The 18,642-nt window shown below is 38.8% G+C and overlaps 1 protein-coding gene across 2 annotated transcripts; it reads left to right on the forward strand.

Annotated features, from left to right (window-relative positions):
- The first annotated feature begins 11,660 nt into the window (after window positions 1-11,660).
- CTLA4 (cytotoxic T-lymphocyte associated protein 4) lies at window positions 11,661-17,801 on the forward strand. 2 transcript variants are annotated; one of them, XM_079134892.1, is made up of 4 exons: window positions 11,661-11,880; window positions 14,445-14,792; window positions 15,224-15,333; window positions 16,604-17,801. In XM_079134892.1, exons 1-4 carry the CDS (start codon window positions 11,772-11,774, stop codon window positions 16,715-16,717), a joined length of 681 nt encoding a protein of 226 aa, XP_078991018.1. In that variant the 5' UTR covers window positions 11,661-11,771; the 3' UTR covers window positions 16,718-17,801. The 2 variants fall into 2 exon arrangements, with proteins under 2 accessions (XP_078991018.1, XP_078991019.1); XM_079134893.1 differs by lacking the exon at window positions 15,224-15,333.
- The last annotated feature ends 841 nt before the right edge of the window (window positions 17,802-18,642 follow it).

Below are 18,642 nucleotides of genomic sequence, written 5' to 3' on the forward strand. Positions count from 1 at the left end.
TTTCTACCCATCCCATGATGCATCTGTTTAATACCTTGATTGTGGAGCGTAACGCGTGTGACAAGTGCCTGCACGTGTGTAATTTATCAAGAGGTATACATTAAACACACGCCATTTTTTTTTTTTTTTTGTATATGAACTGTTTCTCAATAAAGCTTTAAAATATTTTTCCCATTAATGACTTACTCCTTTATTGGTCACATAATCCTCTTATTTGTGTATCAAATTAACCATACCCAGTAATGTTATTTATCTTTGGGGAAAAGAATGTTTCTTAATATGTGTGTAGTATTTTTTATAGTATTTTAGGAAAATTAACACAAGAAGTGCATTTGGATTCTCGTGACGGTGACGGCATAATTAAAGTAGTGGTGCTATCATACACAGTGCTGGAGAAATTGCTACCCTGTTTGATGGCCTAGAAACAAGAGCTCTCATATAGACCCACCTTGGGTTTCAAATTTCTCCAAGAGAGAGAAGCTAAATCTCTATTTTCTTTCCTTTATTATTTTTTTCCCAAAATCAGAAATACCAAACTACAAATAATTTGGCATATACTTAATGTCCTATAAACATTAAAGTCTTTTAATTGTTGTGATTTGTAACTTTTCTATTTCTATGATCACAATATAATACATATACATCCATAAACAATGGAAAATACAGATAGATAAAATAAGAAAATAAAACATTTATGTTATTACCATCAGCATGCTACTATCTATGATTCTGCATGCATTTTCACCTTAATTTTACAAAATGGATTGTACACTAAATGTTTTTTTCATGTACTTATCATGAGGAGGAATACATGTTTTTTTGTGGGGTCAGTGCTGAGGACCAAAACCAGGCCTGTTACATGTTAGGTAAGCACACTACCTACCATGGAGCTTCAACCTGAGTCTATACTTTTAATTAAAAATTATTTAGAACTGAGTTAAGAGATTCCTCCTAATTGAACCTCCTCATTTCACAAGTGGGAAAAATTAAATTCTAGTGATATTATGAAATTAAAATTATTCACATTTAGGTAGCATCAGAGCCAGGCCTATAACTAAAATCTAAATCTCAGGTAAGAAGTTTATGTATTTCACAGGTGGCCTTCTTTAACCTCTAAATAATACATATCAATTTACAGGTTTAGTTACATTTGACATGATGAATCTGGAAAGCATGATAAATTCTTATCTTTCCCCCCATGTCTTTAGTTTGGATACATGTTTGCTGGGAAAGGTCATTAACTCAGAATATATTTGAAAAGATTTTTTAGAAAATAAATTTGAACTTCATTGATTTGTTTTTAAACTTTCTTTAAAGCTTCAACCTGAGGTCTCCACAGGAACATGAGAGTCTTAGGGACTGAATCTTGGTGACATCTCAACTGGTATAAATATTTAAAAATTTTTTCATCTAATCAGTGTCACCATATGGTTAAATCTAAGTAAGAATTTCCTTTCGGGTTTGTGACTTAAAAAAACCACTTACGTTGTAGTCATTTGAGTTAAAGACTAAAAAAATTTCTATGAGTTTTATCAATCACAATCGATTTTATTTGCCTAATTTAGTACTGGAGTGACATCATTTGTACATTCTTTGTATAAAAACATCTAGCAGAGCATATATTTGGGGGCGCTGTGATATTGGGAGGCTTTTGGAATTTCATGGAAATTCCATCCACAATCGCAACTAACGTTCTCTTATCATTGATTGATTCTGTCACCTGGGTCAGAACTGATACTTATTTGAATATATGTAGATTATCCTTTATTCAAAGTTTCTGTTTTGTGTTTCTCCTTTTGTTCCATTTGCTTCTCATTTTTAAATTCTTTTCATTTTTTACTATACGCCCATTCTCTTAAAATAAAAATCTTGAGGGTTTTAGGTTATTCAATTTTTCTTTGCTATAGGTATTATTGAAGTCAACGAGTGGAGTTATATTACCCAAATGACAATCATTGACAGGGCATTTTATGACACTAATGAAAAGAAAGTTTGGATATCAGGAGAGAAAGAATTTGTTTATTTTCTCAAATGAAAACAATAGTTCCCAATGATGAGAAGAAAAGAATGCATTTATGTAACAACATTATCATAAACTTGGTTACTGCAATTTATCCTATAAATCAGGATCATAAATTCCAGTATCAAATATTTAATTTTTAAATATAACTTCCTTTAGCATTTTTAAATAGCATGAGCTAATTTCTTACAAGTTCCTTTTTTCCTAAGCTCATGATTATCTATTTAAACCAAAGGGTGAAATGCAGGGGATTAGATGACTGGAGCTTCTTCACCTGCTTATATTTTGAGAGGAGAGGAAACAAAAGCTTCTGACATATTCTGCTTGTCAGCATTTCTTTAACCAATGGAACAGAAGTGGTCAGAACTGCAAAGTTCAATCTTGATATGTGGCAAGAATTTTATGTGATCAGACTGAATTTAGATGGGGTTGAGAAATAACACAAGCATAATCGATGGATTCCTAAATAGACAATGTCATTACAGCAATGTGACCCTATTAAGGGAGTACAGAAACTGGACTCTGAGCCCATGCCAGACAATACCTAAGAGTTTGGGTTTTTGTTACAGTGTGTTACCCTCATTGCTTTCAGCTGGCTTTGATGTGACTCTATATGTAAAAGTATTTATTTCCTGTTCATGGGTGAAGCCCTGGTCAGTTTCCTCTTAGAACATAAGCCATGAAGTGGGACCTGCTTAGCAACACTTCTAAATATAACCAGCTGCTTCTAAATTATATTCTTCTCAAGCACACGTGAATAATACAGCTCATTGAGCCAAAGTTTCCTAAATGGCCTCCCTCCCTCTCATTTAGTTACTCCACAATTGAGTTACCTGCTAGAAAATCCTGCCCAGGGAGGGCAGAACCAAAGGGTCCATATCTCAGAATTTGATTCTGGCTGGTAATGGTTTCAGTGTGACACGTGGTCAGAATTGTGTATGATGAGAATTCCCCTTGCCTCAGTCTTTTAAAGGACATGTCTGCCAGTTTATTCTTATTTCACTTGGAAAGGAGTGGAACTAGTTATAGGTCTTGTTCAGATTACATTAAGAGAAGAAAGAAATGTGGTTTCTACATTGAGTAAGATCAATGGTATCCTTCCAAGATTCACCAGCTTAAAGAGTCTGCCAGTCTGTCAGCATGACTGTATGTGTATGTGTGTGTCTGTGTGTATGTTTACAGTAAAGTGCACACAACAGAAAATTTACCATTTAACCATCTTAAAGTGTAAAATTCAGTGGCATTTAGTATATTCAGGATATTATACAACCTTCACTGCTGTCTAGTTCCAGAACATCTTAATCACCTCCAAAATAAATCCCATACCAATCAAGCAGTCATTACCCCTTCTCCCCTCTATTTAGCTCCTGGAGATTAGTAATCTTCTTTCTGTCTCTATGGACTTCTCTATTCTGGATGTTTTATATAAATAAAAGTGTATGGTATGTGCTCCTCTTATGTCTTACTTCTTTCACTTAGCACAATGTTTATCCACATTGTAGCATGGCTAAATAATATTCCATTGTATGGATAGACCACATTTTGTTTATCCACTCATCACTTGAGGGATGCATAGAATATTTTCACTTTTGGCTGTTGAGATTAGTGCAGCTAGGAAACCACACACACACACACACACACACACACACACACACACACACACTTTATTGAATAAAATCTGATTTGCTTATTTGTATTTGTGGGTATCCAAGATCTAGCAGAGAGTTTGGTAAGGCTGGGTTTTAAGTTGCAAACTGGTAGGAATTAGCACCAGAAGCCATGTTAGTTCAATGGATTCCTGGGATGATGGCAAATGATGGTGAAAGTAGAGGAGAAGAAAATTAAACTAGAGTCGAGGGTCCTTGAGTTATCTGTACCCTTGGTTCTGCCACCAAGAGCCTATGTGTGATTTGGGGTAGATCGTCTCACACCCCTGGTCTTTGTTTCCTCGTCTGTAACATGAGAAAGAAGAGCTCACTAATGTTTCTTTCAGCTCTAGGATTCAGTGCCTGCAACAGGCTGGGAGAACATGTTCCTCATCATTCAGCACCTTTCCCCACCACTGCAGCCACCGTCAGCCATGCCCAACAGCCACAAAGATGCTCCTTCTCTCTGCTCAGTGTGTGAATATAACAGTTTCCTATGAACTAGAGGTGTGAAGGGGTTCAGGGCCTGAAATAACACAGCCCAAAATATGAAAACAGTGATTGTGTAACCAAGAAACTGAAATAATAGGTGCATGAGGCTGAGATTATCCTGGTCACAAATATCATGCAAGAAATGGGATCCATCAAGGGCTTGGCACTTGTAATGCTGCTCTTTTATAGATCCCGAGCAATATTGGGGGTAGGTGGGTGGGTGGTTTAGTCAGAATTGAAGACAATTTTGGGTCACACTCCAATATTTCCTTTTCTTTGCACTAAGGTAAGAAAACATTAATGACTGGGGACGTTTCCTCTTTTTGTGAAATGGAAATGTACTGGGTCATCTCAACTGGTTCTAAATGGAAATCAGGTATATACTCTGAGTGTACCACAGAGGTGAGGTGATCTGAGAGGCACTGCAAGTTAAATATGGGACTTTTTATCCTTCCATTTCTGTCTTCATTCTGATGATGAATGAATAAGATCTAACTATGTGATCGTGGACAAGATGTGGACCTTTGATACATCAGTTTCCCCATCTGTGAAATAATAGGGACTATTTTTGAAAACAGGTTAACCTACTTTGAAAACATCCTTCTTAACTTTTGATAAAGGCACTTACCTAAAGTTATTTGAGGCTGGCCATGTGGTAACAGGGCTAAAGGAATAAATGCCATGCAACCTGAATTCTACTCTTAGGTGTGAGAAGCTAGGGAGATTGAGAGAGAATCAGAGACAATAATGGCTAAAATGGGAAATACAGAAACAGACTGTTAACTATACCTGAAGATAAGATACAAAAGGATATAATTATATAAAGTAAGAAACTTGGGCAATTAGATTCCCTCTACAAATTTCTTTGTGACCTCAGTTGACTTGTGGTGTATTCATTAAAAATAATTCATTTTCATCTTAAATAGGTAAGACTTTGACATACGAGGCTTAACCTTCAATGGAAGCAGCATTCATACCACCTCTGCATTCATACTACCATCCAGACTTGCAAATAAAACCTGCTTCCCTGACAACCCTTTCCACTTTATCCCTAGCCAGGGTACAATGTAAACTGAAGAGCCCAAAGGAACTGACTCTATTTTTTCCCACTAAAGGATGAATGAAAAGCCCACAGCTCAGAAGCATCCATTTTTACTTGATTTTATGACGTAGATTATAGTTCCTAGTTACTGAAAATTAATCTACTACATTTATTCATTTATTTAAGTCACTTCTTGCCCAGCCTGTATTTTCACCTTTTAATGGTAATGAAGCTAACATTTCTTTCCAGTCACTTTGCATATCATTTCCTTTCTCTTTAACTCTCTTTCGAAGTGAGATGATTGATAGATTCTTCTTCAGCAATCATTTACTTTGGTAGATGATTTTCTTTTTCCTTTGAAGTTGATTTAGCAAGGAGCTGTACTGTGATGAGCTAATTAGCACAAAAACACAGAGTATATAACCTTAATTAGGCATGATTATAGGCTCAACGTAATGGGATGTCCTGAAACAGCACGCTATGCAAATATTAGACTCTTCACTCTTCCCATTACATCTGAAACCATCAAGCAAAGGATGTTTTGCAGTATGTACCACAGTCAATGCCAGGTGCAAATCTTTCAACAAAAGGTTGGTTTTTTATGGGTGTACAAATTGGGGAAAGGATAATAGGAGGAATTTTAGGGGGAAAAGGTTCAAAGAGCAAAATTGTCGAATTAAATTCAGATTGAATTTTATAAACTGAGAAGTTTTACACTTAAGTAAGACAAGTCAGTTATGCTACCCAAATTGTACCTCATCTGGAATTCTGAAGGCACTTTGCCGTAGGCACCACTGTGAATTATGCAAATCTTGAGAGACCTTTCAAATCCAGTAACCACTAAGAGTACTATAAAACCAATCTGAGGTTTACTCAAGCTGTTAGGATATAGGAAGATAGTGAGTAAATGAAATCACAGTGAATCCCCGAGTCCTAATTTTAGCAAATTATTCTCTCATTTCCTCTACCACCAGCCTTTTTTGCTTAACTTGAAAGGTAAAATCAAATAAAAAATTGACTTTTCCCTTTCTCACCTGAAGTGAAAATATCCAAGAATATGGTATCCTCAGACATTTAAACAGTCAACAACTGAACAATGTTGTGAGAGCTCACAATACATGATTCTTAGATTATGACTTGAGTTGTGAGTTGTTGGACTCAATCAAGTAAGAAATAATAAGCTATTTGGTTCTATAAACTGATGAAGACACTGATAGGGGTAGAAATTCAATAAATATGTGTTGGAATAGTACCCGATTTTAGTCTAACATGTCATCCATTCACTAGAGATGATAATAAAAAAGGAGTTTACATAATTACTGAAGTTTGAGATTTATAACTTTGTGTTTCATATGTATGCTAATATTTACCGAGCATGTACTACATGTTAAGCATAGTACTCACCAATTTCTTAGCATAGACTCACCGAATCATTGTAATACCTGTGTAAGATAGTTATCATAAAAAGCTGATATTACAGATGAGGAAAATGAAGATTAGAGAAACTAAAAAAATGTCATCTACAATCACAAATCTAGGAACAGCAGGACCAGGATTTGAATTCATGTCTGTCTGACTCCAGTCTGCTGGGTTCTTTAGTGCTTAACAGTCCTCTGATTGTCTCCTTAATTATTAGTACTTTTCCCAGAGCTGGAAATGAGATACAAGGGAAAATAAAAAAGATTTAAGAATCGAAATATGGACATTCTCCATCACCTGCTATGTACAAAGGAGGCCCTGGTTACATACTATGTGTGTGGTGTGGGAACCAAGTGTCATGGAAATGGAATTTGGAGTAGGGGAGACAGAATTATATACAAATGATTGTAATAAATACAAGCCTGAATAATACAACATGTTATTATTCATAAGACAACAGGGGAAAATAAATACTGAATGGAAATGAGAAGACAAAGATTTAAATTCAGTTTTTGTCATTTGTCAGGTTTAAGAATGGATCAATAAATATTTCAACAGGAGACAGGTGGTTCAAATAAGTGACTCAATAAGGAAACTTCTTTGAGAGATATTGAGAGTGAGAATGGTAATGCACCTGGACACTAGCAACAATGGAAGCTGATAAGACCCCTGGAATTGAAAGGACCAGGGGAGGAAAGAGTGGTACCACATTTCTGTGAGAACTGGCATCATAGAAAGGGAGTGGGTGTGGGCTCCTTCTGGGGAGGCACTGTTACTGCCAGAATCCAGGGCCCTGAATATTGGAGGGAAAAGGACAGAAATACCCCGACTCGATCCTTGGGCCTTTTGATTGTCTGCTGTTGCTTCCTATCTGCTAAGCCCTCCCAGAAGCCAGCCTACCAGGGAACCCACCAGAGGGCCACAGGGACCTGTCAACCAGGAGCATGAGTCTGAGGAAAGGAGATGGAGAATAACCATGAAGAGAGTCACTTGCTCTTTCTAAATTTCAGTTTGCTTACCTGTGGTCGTAATAGCTTATAATAGATGATTAAATAGATGATTTTATAATTTTTACTTCCAACACTTTGCTTTGAAAAAAATTCACACCTACAAAGAATTTTTAAGAATAGTACCATGAATACACACATATATTATTTACCTACATTCACCGATTGTGTTTTGTCAGTTCTTTTATTCTTTTTTCTTTTGCAGCCAACACACACATACACACACACACACACACACACACACACACACATTTTCTGCTGAATCACTTGTGAGTTACTTAAATCCTGAATAGTTAAGCATCATCTAAAAATAAAGGTGTTTCTCCTTCTAATACAATGGTCAGACTCAAGATCAACACTGAATCAGAGCTATTATCAGATATAGTTCACACTCAGATTTTCACAAGACTCACTGATGTGCATCATTCCTCCTGATTCCTCTTTAGAGTCATTTTCCAGCCTTTTTCTCTTATAATATTTTATGATATTAATAAGTTAAAGAAATGTAGTTCCAGGTCTATAGTACTGCAGACAACAGATTTGTTAAATTATTTCTTCATTATTAGATTCAGTTTAAATATTTTTGGCATTAATAGTAGAGAGGCACCGTGTCTTCCTCCGTGCAGTGCATCTGGAGGTACATGATGTCACAATGTTCCATCAGGGGTGATCTTCAGTTGGATCACTTGGTTAAGCTAATTATCTTTTCCCATTTGTAATTACTAAGTAATCTATGGGGGTAATAAATGTGATTATATCTTTTCCACCAACATTCTTTCATCCTGGTCTTCACAACCATTGAATTTTCTTGCTATGACAGAAATTGTTTCATAAAAGCACAATTAGGGAACCTAGTAAGATTTCTTTGAAAGTTCCTATTACAACACTCATTTCTTCTTATGTTAAGTTGTTTTGATTCGTTTATCTATTCTTTTAAGAAATGTCTACAAAGTGTTCATTTGATGCCTTGGTCTGTCAGATTTTCATCAGTAGCTTTATAGTTGCTTAAGCTAATGTCTTCAGATCTTATCTCTCAGTGCTCTAGATTCCTAATGGCACCTGCTTTTGGGTCTCTCCACAGGTGTCATACATCAGCATGCCCAAATGGAAGGCATCAGGTTCAGTTCACACTCTTTCCATGTTCTTTATTCCAGTAGTTCTGTCCTCTAAGTGACTCTATAATAAAGAAGGATTCTCCTATATTTGAGTGCCCAGGCATCATACGAGGCCTTCTCTACATGTGACATGCATTTTCCCATATTTCAAGACAACAGCCTTAAGAAGTAGATGCCATTATGTGGCAGACACTGGACTTTTCAGTCCCAAGGAAAAAGCTAGCAATTCTTCAGGTGAGGATTCAAATCCAGATCTCCTTGATTTCAAAGCCTTTACTTTAGGGTAGTAATTTAAGAGTCCTATGGGCTTCAAATCTTGGCTCCCTAAACTATTGTAGGGGATTGGATGAGTCACTCTCAATGACTTGGTTTCCTCCTTTACAAAATAGGGAAAATAATGACCCCTTTCTTTTTTCTTTGTTTGGTACCAGGGGTTGAACTCAGGGGCTCTCAACCACGGAGCTGCACCCTCAGCCCTATTTTGTATTTTATTTAGAGATGGGTCTCACTGAGTTGCTTAGCGCCTCACTTCGCTGAGGCTGGCTTTGAACTCAAGATCCTCCTGTCTCAGCTTCCCAAACTACTGGGATTATGGGTGTGTTCCATGACCCTTTTCTTGTATGGGTGTTATGAGACTTGAATGAGACAAAATTTTGCAAACATTTGCTTAGTTCTTGACAGTACCACAGTACCTCCCAAGACATAAATCTGTAATATCCTAAATTTCTCCTTCCACTTACTGATTATGGATTAGTCCCTTAGGGACAATGTCTCCATAGCTGCCATTACCTTAGTTTAGGCCAGGGATTAACAAACTATGGCCTATAGGCCAAATGCAGCCTTTAGCTACTTTTGTAAGTGAAGTTTTATTAGTATATAGTCATGTCCATTTTTAAAAGTATAATCTGTGGTTGCTTTCACCCTGAAATGGCAGAGTTGAGTAGTGGCAACAGAGACTATATGGTCTATGTTATTATAATACCTGACCCTTTACAGAAAAAAGTGTTCCAACTCTTGGTGCTGGGAGTATTGTAGTAGCTGCCTTCCTGGTTTTCCTGGTTACATATCATTCCTTCTTGAATCCATCTTTCCAAGTCTTCTTTCTGTGCAAGGAGGAGTTTCCCTAAACTGGGAACTCAGCTAGGTCAATTTGCTCTTTGTGCTTCAAAGTGGCCCTCACTGACTGCTAAGAACATCTGCTTCTACCTACTAGCTTTGTCCTCTGGCTTCATGTCCTTTCCAACCTTGATACATAGGCAGCCTTGTCCTTAAAAATGAACTCAGAAAGAATACTTTCCTTCCTCTGAGAAGTCCTTTCTGATGTTCTCAGGCCAAACCAAAAGCTTCTGTTTCTCTGTGGCTTGTGCAGTACCTTAATTCCAGCATTTCTCTCCCTCTACTACAATCATGGGTTTAGCTAGCTAAACCCATTGCTGTGGGATCCTCCTGAGGGCAGAAATATATATTTTTAAAATCTCCAGTGCCTAGTAGATTGCCATTTGGGCTGGAGTTTGAAAGTTTCTATAGGGTGCTCGGGGAGTATAGAAAAGAGGCAGATCATGAGAAGCTTCCTGAAGGAAGTGACAGTTTATTAAGTTCTGGAAAATGAGAAGGAGGGGAAAATGAAATAATGGGAAAAGGCAAGCAGGAGGGAGCTTAAGTAAAAGGGATGATCCCCGAGAAAGCATGTTGGAGAAATGACAAGCAGGGAAAGGGGGCATGTGAGGGAAGGCTGGAAGATGGGCTGAAAAGGGGAGCATTGGGCCCCCCCCCCCCCATTCTACAGGAGCCTCCTGTGTGGAGGTGGGTGGAGAACAGGGAACCATGGAAGAAAATGCCATATTCCATGTTGCAAAGGTCTGTTCACATGTCAGTCTTCTAGAATCCCCTTAAGCATCAACCGTTTGTGTCTTGCCATCATCCCATCCTAAGTGCACGCAATTCCTTGCATGTGCTAGGTTCTCAGTAGAAATTTCTTCCATCATTGAAATGTATGAACACTCCCCTGATTGAAGGAGGGAGGCCTTGATGTCTCATATTCTAAACAATGCATTTGAAATATTTAATATATTCAACATGTTAATACAGAATACTTAAATATAAAATATTCTAAATAATAGCATTTATTAGATGAACCTTGGTCCCACCTAGCTTTTATGAATCTAAGAACTCAGGATGTATTTATCTTTAGCTTTTGGATGTTATGCTTAAAAATTCTTATTAGAAAAAAATCCATCCTTTTATGGAAGTTTTTAATTTCTTAGATTATTTTGGCTAACTTTCACTGGACTTGTACAACTCCGTTTTGTCTTCAAGTAGACTTTTAAGAGCATCCGGATTCTTTCTTAATCTTCAAAACCAGAGACAAGTTTTTCCTACCTCTTTCTTAGTTTATTTCTTGCTATTTTGGTATTTTCTTTCACCAAAGTGGTAAATGGGCTTAGGTGAAATAAATCTTATTCGTAAAGCATGCCATAGGATACTTAAAAAGATGGTGCCTCACAGATTAAAAGCAGAGTTCTTATTAATGATGTCCACAGACAAATTCTGTCATCGGCCCAGAGGACAGACAGCTTAGCAGTTTTGGAGAGGTCAGTGAAATGAAGGGTTTGGTAAGATGACCAGGCAATTGGATAAAACTGGGATTTAGGGGGATCCCTGCTCTCCAGGAAATTCTCTAAGTCTCTACTTATCCAGATCCCTAAAGTGAACACGAAGCTTCAGTTTCAAATTGAATAGGTTTTTTTCCATCCATGGATTGGCTTGTTTTGTTCAGTTTTACTTTGAGTGTTTGAGGTTGTCTTTTCGACGTAGCAGCTAAACCCACGACTTCCTTTCTCGTAAAACCAAAACAAAAAGGCTTTCTATTCAGGCACCTTCTGGGTGTGCACATGTATGGTACACACCTGGGATCAAAGCTGTCTATAAAAAGTCCTTGAATCTGTGTGGGTTCAAACATATTTCGAAGCTTCAGGATCCCGAAAGGTTTCACTCTGCTTCCTGAGGACCTGAACGTGGCTCCCGAAGGCCATGGCTTGCCTTGGATTCCAGAGACCTGAGGCCGGCTTGGAGCTGGCTCACAGGGCCTGGGCCTGCACTGCCTTGATTTCTCTCCTCTTCATCCCTGTCTTCTCCAGAGGTGAGTGGAGGCTTCTGGAGCATGAAGGTGGAGGAGGTGTTTCTCCTACCTGGGTTTCATTTCTGTCAGTAGTCAAGGACAGTGATTTATAGCAGAGAAAAAAGTTAAAGGTGAATCTCCTGTTCCCTGGCCCTGGTGGCTCTGTGTTCCAGGGCAGGCAGGGGACAGTTTGCAGCAGCCAATAAGCAGAGCTATAGCTCTTTGCAGAGTGTCAGGTTTTGAGCAGGGGCTGAATGAACACATGTGAGTTGGTTTGGGAGACACAGGCAATTTCAGACACTTCAATAACATTGGAAGAAAATACTATGAGATTAAATGATTTAAAAGGGAAAAGACATCCCCAGTCCTAAGTACAGGTAGGCTTGGTATCAGGGTGATTTCAAGATTTCCATCTTATAAAAATGAATTTAGGCAAATCACAGGAAGTATTTCTTTTCTATATAATTCAAAGCTGTAATGTCTTCTAACTCATTAATATTATAAGCTAATTAGCTAACTTGTTTAAAATTTAAGCAAATTATGGGAAGAATGCCTTCATTATTCAATTCAAGGTCTTAAGGTAGGTCCTCTTGGTTTTATAAACTAGTTAGCCAATTATTTTTAAATAAAATGATTTAAAAATGAAAAAAGAAAGGAAGAAAAAAGGGTAAAAGAGATAAAGGTCAGAAGGAAATAAGGAAGGAAGGAAGTCATCAGTCTTTTTTGGCATAAGATGCTTAATGGCCTGACCTACATGTGAATTTCAGATGCAGACCTTCAGTGTCAGATGAAATAAAGCTCTTTAGAGATTGGTACCCAGTTTGTTCCCTGGCTTAAACTGATGAGTACTTCCATTGAATCTCAACTTTATCTCTCTTTCTTTCCAGACCTTTTCAGTTAAGAAAACTAAATGGTTAGTATGACGGGGGTACTCAAAAGATAGTTGATAATTTAAATTTTAAGGGAAAAGAAATAGTCATGTATACTTTCTTATTTTTTTATATTTTGAATATGTAGAGATTAATACCATTGGAAGTGTTCTAATTTCCTTTTTAGGAAATTTATCTCATCCTGTAAATAGGATCCTTACATGTTAGATATTGGAAAAAGTGACCAGATTAGTGATGATAAGGGCAAGATCACCTGGCGAGGGCAGGAAATTTGGTCTTGCTTAGGCTTGGAGTTGATACAATCAAGTACTCATTAGGGACGTATATAGCGAGAGGCAGAAGCAGTGGGTGGGTGTGATTAGCACAAAGAAAGTTAATTTGGGGTAGAAGTTCTTAAACTCTGCAATGGTGTTGCTACAGGGCAAGGATGCTCAGAGGGCATCTCTGATAGGAGGAGATGAAGTTTGGGAAGGAGACTATTGGTCTAACCAGGGATGCTGGAATAGCAATGGCAATGGCTGCTGCTATATTGTTCTCTTTCCTGAAGACAAATATTGTCTAGTACAGGTTCCTGGGGGAAGGGACTAGTACAGGGTGATTTATAGACAAAAAAGTTTGTCTTTGAAACTTCAACCCCAAACGGTAGATTGGAACTGGATCATGGAGGACATTGAATGTTATTTATTTGTTTTTGCAATCCATGTTAGTAAAGCATCAAAGGTTTTGAGCTGATGAGTGAATGACATTGCTCAATCTAAGTTTTGAATATCACTTGCAATATTGACTGGAGAGGAACCAGATTAGTTAAAAAAGGATAATTGGACATAAAGCCACCAATTTTTAGCTGCTACAAGCCTCTTTGTATGGAGAACTGGCCTCCCTTATCTTGTAGAAGGAGAACAAAAGAGCAGGAGAACCTTCAAGTGAAGGAGAGAGTGAGGGTGGAAGAGGTAGTGGTGGTGGCAGGGGAAGCCCACAGAAGTTAACAGCAGGGTTGCCTCAACCCAGAGAGGAAACGACCTGGTGCCCTTGGCTCTGCGGCTTCCTCATCTAACAGCACATGCTACAGCACAGCAATAAAGCCAGGGAAGAGGTTGGGCAGTGCAGTGAGCCCAAGTTCTGCTGTTTCTGGGTGGCAGAGGTCCAAGGTCAGTTAGATACGCAGGCAGGAGGTTTTGGGTATGCTTTGAGAGATGAGACAAGACTCTGTGCTTCAACCTCCAGAAGTTCCCCTACTACTCATTAAAGTTCCTGGGCTATGTATTTCTATTTATAACCTTAGAATTCTGGAGTTTGTAGGCACTTTGATATCAGGTGTCTCCCCCCATCTTACTGTATGTGAGAACAATGAAGAGGGGAGTGACCTGCCAAAATGACATATTTTATGATAGAGTCAGGTCTCTAATTTGTCACATTAGTGCCCATCTTGGCATGACTACCTGTCTTCAAGAAATTATTTCCCATTGAGGAAACACCTTTACGGAGAGTAGCTGGAAGACAGTGATGGATGGAGGGGAAGCCAGGATGGCTGGTGAGGGAAGGGGTAAGGGAGGGTGGTGGGCTTATCAAAGGGGGAGCTATGGCCACGGAGGTGAAGCTGGTGGAGGCTTAGCGAGGATAAACCTTGCCAGGTGCCTGGATCAGGCCATGGATGCACCTGAGCTCACTGGGTTCCCTTTGGCTTTTCCATGTTAGCAATGCACGTGGCTCAGCCTGCAGTGGTGCTGGCCAGCAGCCGGGGAGTTGCCAACTTTGTGTGTGAGTATGCAGCTTTACGAAAAGCCACTGAGGTCCGAGTGACAGTGCTGCGACAGACAACTGACCAAGTGACCGAGGTCTGTGCCACGACGTACACAGTGGAGAATGCGTTGACCTTCCTAGATGACTCCAGCTGCACTGGCACCTCCAGGGGAAACCAGGTGAACCTCACCATCCAGGGACTGAGGGCTGCGGACACCGGGGTCTACATCTGCAAGGTGGAGCTCATGTACCCCCCACCATACTACGTGGGCCTGGGCAACGGAACCCAGATTTATGTCATTGGTAAGCAAAGCCATTTCACTAAGTTGACACTTTGCATTGCTGTGTTCATTGTACGAAAATAGTTTGTTCCTTAATTTCAGGTGATTCATTTTTAGGACTATGAAAATTCTCCTTAAGAGTTCTGTCCCATACAAGTCTTGCTTATTATGGGTGGTGACCTAAACATCATTCTGAACACAAAATAAAATGAGTCGGGGAGGGTGTTTTTTTCTGCTAGCAGAATGAATTCACTCTGTTATATCCATCTTGAAGTTTGCCCTTGTGCCTTTGATATAACACTCTGAGGAAGTAGTCATAGCTATGGATGTACAAATACAATCTGGGCTAAACAGAAAGGTCTAGAAGCTCCAACTTCTTTTCACTCTTGGAGGAGGTAAGACCTGAAACTTTAAAACCGTCTCAGGCAGGCTCTGCTTTGTTTTCTGTTGCAGAACCAGAACCGTGCCCAGATTCTGACTTTCTTCTTTGGATCCTCGCAGCAGTTAGTTCGGGGTTGTTTTTTTACAGTTTCCTTGTCACAGCTGTTTCTTTGAGTAAAATGGTGAGTGTGATACTGATCAGGCTCCATGTTTGATGGGGTCATCTTCAGTATTATCTACTGACTGAATGTTGGTGTCAAGTTCAATTTTTTAAAATATGAAGCAATAAATGAAGAGGAGGAAGGACAGTGGTAAAGAACACACTAGCACTAAGCATTGGCCTTTGAGGTTTCAGGATGACTAAGATGGCAGATGAGTGTGTTTGACATTGAATGTTTGTGTGCTTCTGAACAGGGTTTCAGTTTGAGTAACTGTTTGAACAACATGGGCAACTGTTTTGCTCTTTGTCTTAATGACATTTGTACTTAAGTTAATAACCCAGAAACACAAGATTATGTTCTAGTGAGGATCACCTGGGTGGATTTCTGTTCTCCTAAATTTCCTCTCCTTCACCTGGAAACCATCTTCTGGTGCTGTTCTTGCGCACTCCCTGTCTAAGCTGTAGCTGTTCCTATTATCCAGTTCAACATAGACATCTTGCCCTTCACTCCAGTTCAGAAAACGAAAGTCCCAGTTGTTGTTTACTACAGTTGTTGATGGCAGAGGAGAGAGAGGTGTGCAATCAGGACGCCTGTCAGGATTCCTAACACTTTGTTTCAGTCACCTTTGCCTAAGGCTGACTTTCCCATAATGAATCTACCCTCTCTCCTTCTTTGTCCTCCTCCTCCTTCTCCTCTTCTTACTGTCCCACCCCGCCACACAAATACACACATGAAGACACACTATTCAAAGAGCCTCTACCCCACCTGACAGTGATGTTCTGTGGCTGTGGGTTCTTCCTGCTCATTTGCTACAACTACCACACAGTCTGTCAGACTGGACCTCAACTGACCAAGGTGATAAAAACCTGGGAACTCGTGTAGACAGAGGAAAAATAATAAAACACATAGGAGGAATGGAGATGAGAAATGTACCTCTTACACAGGGTAACTAAACTTGATTACCTTATTAACCTGGTTCCTTCAAAGATAAGATCTGGTCTATTGTTACAGGCATTCTGGGTGTTTTTGGCGAAGTTGTCTCAAAACCTCTTTTTCCTGTCTTCTGGCTAGGGAAAATGGCTGTTATTTTACATCCAAATTACAGAATTATTTATGTAAAATGAAATTTAATAGCTGAATCAAGAGAATCTCCTGGAGTTTCTAATACTATACACAGGGAACATTCATTTTCATTGGGGTAGGGACCCCAATAGTTGCTGAGAACTATTATGGTTAGAAGTGGCTTCTGTATTCTTTGATAACAATTACTGTTTCTTTTTATGTTTGACAGTTGAAGAAAAGAAGCCCTCTTACAACAGGGGTCTATGTGAAAATGCCCCCAACAGAGCCAGAATGTGAAAAGCAATTTCAGCCTTATTTTATTCCAATTGAGAGACCTTTGTGAAGAAAGAAAGACCATATTTCAATTTCTAAAAACTGAGACAATTTTAACCTTTTTTTTTTTTTTACTATCCAGCTATTTTTTAAAAAATTTGTGTATTCTAAAGAGGAATTTGCCTAGCTTTAACATAAAGCTGGATGTAGAACTCAAATTAAGCCTACTACAATTTAAAGCAAAGGAGCAAGAAAACAGAGCCAAAATGTTTCTGTCACATCGGACCCAATTTTAGTAAAAGAATCACTTGGGAGTAATATGAGGATAAAGCATTATGATGGGGGCGGGGTCAGTGAACTAAGGGAATAACAGTGCAGAGAAAGGGAGTCAGGGAGAGGACTAGATTATACAAAGCTTGTATTTATGTGTGAGATGTTTATAGCGGACATGATCTTTAAAATTTTTTTCTGTGTTATTTCTCTTAACAAATATATAGTTATATGAAGTTTTTTTAAACATTCACATGACTATGTGTTAGCCAGTGATTCCAAAGTTTGTATTGTACCAATATGTATTTTTTAAAAATAGTATCATGCATGAAGGTCACATGTGCTTTTGTGTATTTGATGATGGTTTGAATAGAAACACTATATGGCCGTGTCTTCCCACCATGGGTTCTGGGGAAGTTTGTAGAGGATCTCTGGACACTAATACACCAGGTAGAAGACAGTCACTTGCTAACTGGCTTGGAAACTGGATGAGGTGGTGGCAGTACTCAGTTGCACCGACTGATATTGACATGAGCTTTGAGATTTTGTACCAGCTTCTTTCAGTGATTTGCAAGGAAGTCAAAGCTGGGGTATCTGTGTTAACTTGACAGAACACTGTTGTTAAGACAGTGGCTCACTCCAGGAGAGCTGTAGGCATGACCTTCTAGGAAGCTCCAGTTCCATGGGCCCAGTTCCTTACAGATATATAGTTAATGCCACAGACAGAAGATAGTAGCAGTTGGCAGAATGGGGTGCATGAAAGTTTCTGAAAACTAACATTGTTGGTGTTTTTTAACTCAATATTTTCCATGAAAATGCAACAACGTGTATAATACTTTTAATTAAATAAAAGTGTTTGGTGGAGTTGTCTTTATCACCCTTATATTTGAGTGTTGTGTTTGAGTTTGGTTTTGATTTATTTATTCAATGGAGTCTCCAATATTGGAAATCGGGGGAAAAGAAAATGGATAAAAACAAAAGGGCAAATAATGCTTCCTGAATCATCCTTTACACAATTTCCTGGAAGCCATTATTAGAAGGAATTCTTCCTTTTTCTTTATGATTTCTTCAATTTGGGATATAACGTGGGTTAACACAGACTTAGCACTCCTTTAAATATCACACGGCGTGCTCTTTAACCCAGGTTCTTCACCTCCTCTTTCTTGCCCATAGTTTTCTCAGGTCTACTCACACCAATTACAGTTGTCATGACAACTGCAGGATTGTCAGCGTGCCCCTTGCAGCCATTTTGATCTGCCTTCATAGTAATAGAAACTTTCCCTTGTGGTATTAAGTGGACTATTTTGCAAATGTGGGTAAAACACATCTGTCATCCTATGTTGCTATCAACTGGCAAGAACTGGATCTGGCTCACACAGGTCTTTCTGGTTCTTGTAACCAATGCGTAGCCTCAGCCTACTTGGTCTTCACTTTAGGTTTCTTGCTCTTGATGTTCATATCTAGTTGTTTTATGCAATGACTCAGTATGGTCAGGGACCACCTGTAACTGAATACACTGGATTACTTAGCTCACTGATTTGAGTGCTTAACCCCAGATGCACTGAATCAGAATCTTCGGATAATGGGTCCAAAAGTCAACATTTTTTTTTTTTTTTGACAAACCCACCGTCAACTGAGGGCCCCAGGGCCCCGGGGATTTGAACGGGAGACCTTGTGCATGCTAGGAAAGCGATCTCCAACATGAGCAATTTCATCAGCTCAAAA

Source organism: Sciurus vulgaris, assembly GCF_902686455.1.
Source record: "Sciurus vulgaris genome assembly, chromosome: 3".
Classification (NCBI taxonomy): domain Eukaryota; kingdom Metazoa; phylum Chordata; class Mammalia; order Rodentia; family Sciuridae; genus Sciurus; species Sciurus vulgaris.